This window comes from Nematolebias whitei, chromosome 21, assembly GCF_014905685.2.
Source record: "Nematolebias whitei isolate Nwh7 chromosome 21, NemWhi1, whole genome shotgun sequence".
Lineage (NCBI taxonomy): Eukaryota > Metazoa > Chordata > Actinopteri > Cyprinodontiformes > Rivulidae > Nematolebias > Nematolebias whitei.
The window spans coordinates 30037035-30041844 of record NC_056518.1 but is presented as its reverse complement, the minus strand read 5'-3'; the positions used below and the strand labels follow the sequence as shown (position 1 = coordinate 30041844).

Sequence of the window (4810 nt, the reverse complement as noted above, 5' to 3'; positions counted from 1 at the left end):
AGCTAGCAATCAGCTGTTAGATCATAGCATTAGCTAGCAATCAGCTGATAGATCATAACATTAGCTAGCAATCAGCTGTTAGATCATAGTATTAGCTAGCAATCAGCTGTTAGATCTCATTAGTTATTAGCATTAGCTACCTGTTAGCAGCCAGGGCTTCCAGCTGGCAATGCAGGATCTCTCCAGTCCTGGCTTTGAGCAAGGTCTCCAGGTTGTCCTCCAGAACCTTCTTCCGTCTTCGAGCCTGACGGAGAACCTGACTGGCCTCCTCCAACATGGACAGATGCACTGGACCCTTCTGAACCAGTCTAGACTGGAACTGATGGCTCTGAACTTCTGGAGCGCGAATTTCATGAAACGGGTTTTGAGGCGCCGGAAAGAAATTTTGTTGAGACGCTGTTTGATTAGACTGAAGATTTTGGTCCTTGAATTGGTTTTGGTGGGATTGTGGGTGTTGTAACTGGTTCTGGTTAGACTCCAGATGTTGAGAAGTTTTCTGGTGGGACTGTTTGTGTCGGGACTTGCTCTGGTGAGTGTCTAGGTGATTGGACTGGTTCTGTTGTGACTCCAGATGTTGGAACTGGTTGTGATAGGACTTGTCCTGTTGGAACTCCAGAGGTTTGGACTGGTTCTGGAGGGATTCCAGGAGTATGGACTGGTTTTGGTGGGATTCTGGATGTTTGGACTGGTTTTGGTGGGATTTTGGATGTTTGGACTGGTTTTGGTGTGTTTCTGGGTGTTTGGACTGGTTTTGGTGGGATTCTAGGTGTTTGGGCTGGTTCTGGTGGGTCTGTTTGGGTTGGAACTGGAAGGACTGAAATTGGAGATGATCGTCTGTTTGGGGATGGTGTTGGTGGGACTGGTCCAGGTCCAAACTGGGCTGGTGGACCTTGGTTTGATGAGACAGGTGGTCTTGATGACGTTTGATTTGTCGGGATTTGAGCTGGTTTTGTTGGATCTGAAGGGGTTCTGATGCAGGCCTGGTGTAGTACCCTGAGTCTTCTGGCTGCTGCATGAAATAAAGAGGCTCATGTCAGAACACTTCGACTTTGTTGGTCCAAACTGGCTCTGTCTAATCCACTTCTTCTAAACTAATTTATTAACAATATTTTAAACCCCGATTTGACACTGAACTGGAGAAACGAGCGCTGAGAGCTGAATGACTTCACTGAAATTTGTTGTAGAGTGAAAAGTTAAAACAAGCTGAACCGAAACCGAAATAAGCAAAAACAGTCACAAACAGAAATGATCAGACCACGAGCTAAGAGAAGAAATATGTGAGCTAAAAGCATTAAATATTATCTAAAATTAGAACAGTAGCTAAAAAAGTCTAAAATAGTGGCTAGAATTAGAAAAATAAATGCTAATCTTGCTAAATTAGCTAAACAGATGCTAAAAGTAAACCCAGCAAACCAGAAACTAAAATTAACATAACTGTAGCTAAAAGCCCAAAATAGCTGAATGGTAGCTAAAAGCTAAGAGAAGGCGAATGTTAGCTAAAAGCTAACAGAAGCAATACGATAGCTAAATGCTAAAAGTAACTAAATAAAGCTAAAAGGTACAAGTATCAGAACAATAGCTAAAATATACAATTAGGAAAACCGATGTTCATATTAGCAAAACTGTAGTTAAACGTACCAGAATGGTAGCTAAATGCTAAAAGGAGCAGAACAAATGGAAATATTAACAAAACGGTAACTAAAATTAGCTAATATGTGTGTGTGTATATATATATATATATATATATATATATATATATATATATTAGAAAAATGCAGCTAAAATAGTTAAACATATGCTAGACCTAAATCAGCAAACCAGAAACCAAAATTAACATAATTATAGCTAAAAGCTAAATAGTGCAAAATAGAGCTAAAAGTACCAGAACAGTGGTAAAAATATATAATTGTTATTATTAGCAAAACTGTAGCTAAAGTACCAGAATGGTAGCAGGCTTCAAAGAGAAGAATGTTTTTGAAGAACTAGAAACAATTCTATGTTTTTCTAGGAAGAAAATATTTTTTAAGTTACGGGTACTTATTTAGAAAAATTTAAAAGTAACAAATACCAAACGTTGCAGCCGCCATCAGCTGAATGAGCCGAATGTTTTGATTTATGAACTGCTAAAATAGTACAAAGTCTGAAGAAGTAGCTAGATTGTAAATATCATACAGAGCAAAGAGGAAAACAACAGAGTGAATTCTGAATCAGCGTTCACAAAACAAAAACTTCGGAATGGTTCTGACTCTGGTTCTGACTCTGGTTCTGTTAGACCCAGTTTCTTACCGTTAGCAGCATCTTTATCTCAGCCTTCACAGCCTCCATCTCCTTCAGCATCTCATTGGCTCTCTTCATCGTCTCCTGACTCTGATTGGCCAAAGACTGCAAGAGAGTCCCTTCAGTCGGAACATCCTGGAGGTAGCAGGGGTCCCTGAAACACAAAGACCCACAAAATCCAGATGGAAAACAAACAAACAAACAAACAAAAACAAACAACATACAGACAAGAAAAAACAAAACATGAGCAGCTGAATGTGGCTGATGACCAAAACCTTAAACCAGGTTCTGATGGTGTTTCTGATAACTGATTCACATTGAGAAGGGTGGAGATGAATCGATTGAAAACAGCTGCTGCATTCAGGCTGTTGCTGCTGTTACTAGGTAACAGAAGTGATGGAGGACAGTGTCATCTCCCCTTTGTTTACTCCTCTGTCCAGTCCGATGTTCTGGTTTATTGGATCAGCAGCTGTTGCACCAACACTTTATGAGCCCTGAATGTCTTCTAAAGCATGAACAATTCTTCTGATTCTAACCTTCTACAAAGTGCTGGTTCTGCTCCTTCAACATTTCTTACCTGACAACAAACCCTCTGATAAAACCAGGTCTCAGAAGAGTGAAAACACACAGAAGCTGTAGCATTCAAGGTGTTGGAGCCCATCTGAAGAACCGACAACATGCAGACCTCGGATCATGTGAACTTAGTCTGGTTCACATTTTGTCTTCAGTCTGTTCTGCTTCTCTGACAGATGGAGGCTTTTCACCCAGGTTGAGTTCTTTCAGAGGACATGCTTGATCCAACAGTTGTAGAACTACTGATTATCTGTTTCTTTTAGTGACCATTGTTTTAATGTAAACAAAGAATTAAAGTCTGGTGGTGATGAATACAAAGAATCCTAGTGAATATTGTTGTTGTTGCTGCTGTTGGCTGGCTGACTGACTGACTGGTTGGCTGACCTTGTTGGTTAACTGGCCTTGTTTGTTGGTTGGTTGTTTGCTTGGCTGCTGGCCTTGTTGTTTGGGTGGTTGGCTGTCTGACGGCATAATTTGTGGTTAGTTGCCTGGTTAGTTTGGCTGCTGGCCATGTTAGTTGGTTGGTTGGTAGGTTGGCTGCTGGCCATGTTGTTTGGATGGTTCTTTGGCTGTCTGGCTGCCTAATTTTTGCTTAGTTGGATAATTGCCTGGTTAGTTGCTTGGCTGCTGGCCATTTGGTTGATTGTTTGCTTGGCTGCTGGCCTTGTTGGATGGTTGGTTGGCTGTCTGGCTGCCTAATTTGTGGTTAGTTGGATAGTTGCCTGGTTAGTTGCTTGGCTGTTGGCCATGCTGGTTGGTTGGTTGTTTATGTGGCTCATAGCCTTGTTGGTTGGTTGATTGGTTGGCTGGTATTGTTGATTGGTTGGCTGGTATTGTTGGTTGGTTAGTTGGCTGGTGGCCTTGTTGGTTGCTTGGCTGTTGGCCATGCTGGTTGGTTGGTTTGTTGTTTATGTGGCTCCTAGCCTTGTTGGTTGGTTGATTGGTTGGCTGGTATTGTTGGTTGGTTGGATGGTATTGTTGGTTGGTTGGATGGTATTGTTTGGTTTGTTGGATGGTGTTGTTGGTTGGTTGGATACCTGGATTGTTTAGTTTGTTGGATGGTATTGTTTGGTTGGTTGGATACCTGGATTGTTTGATGAATGGAAGAAAAAGCTTATTGGATCTTAATGAATCTAACCTGCACTCATAATGTTCAGACCTTCTGAATGATGATTTAGTTTTTATTGCAGTTTCAGATTAACGTGTGAATTTTTTAAGCTCTTTATTATTTTACACAGTGTTTTTGCTTTTCTTTAACTTTAGATATGTGCATTTATGATTTAAATCCAAGAACAGTTCTAAAATGTATGTTTGGTTTGCTCTTCTGTGAGTTACTGGGGGGGGTCTCAGTTCCTCTCTCCACCCCTGATGAATGGACTCAACATCACAGCTCAGGAATCTCTGTTTCCACAGCATATTCCTGAATAAATTATGTTTCCAGGCAGAGTTGTAACCATGGTAACTACATCCCCCTCTATGGCAACAGAGGAGGAGGATGAGGAAGAGGAGGAAACTGCTGTCTCAATGACTGAATGAAAACAGAACAATGAGACTGAGACTGAAGGATCCAACAGTTCTGCTCCAGGATTTATCCACGTCCCACATTCTGTCAGTTTGTAGCCGTTAGCATGAATAGTGTCTGTTTTCTGTTCAGTTTAGAATTTAACTGGTGTTGTTTTTTATTTGTTTACGGAATTGCATAAATATTTAAAGCGGTATCCCCTGCATCTGTCCGAATAATGACGTTACACAAATCTAAAATATGGAAGTGAACGCGTGATCATATCAACCATGCCCAGACATTTTGACCTCCTTCACCATCGACCAATCAGAACGCAGGATCAGTCTTTGCTGTTGTGTTGTTTCCAGCTGCACTGCAGATGTTTCTCTGTGAATATTCCCCCTGCAGTGTTTGTGTGTGTGTGTGTGTGTGTGTGTGTGTGTGTGTGTGTGTGTGTGT

The 4810-nt window shown here is 41.2% G+C and overlaps 1 protein-coding gene across 1 annotated transcript in view; it reads right to left on the bottom strand.

The window, feature by feature from the left end:
* Window positions 1-4810, bottom strand: part of kiaa0586 (KIAA0586 ortholog) — a 22377-nt gene that overhangs the window by 8855 nt on the left and 8712 nt on the right. The window contains 3 exon segments of the mRNA XM_037694681.1: window positions 141-576; window positions 652-1009; window positions 2287-2431. Coding sequence (XP_037550609.1) covers window positions 141-576; window positions 652-1009; window positions 2287-2431 — 939 coding nt within the window.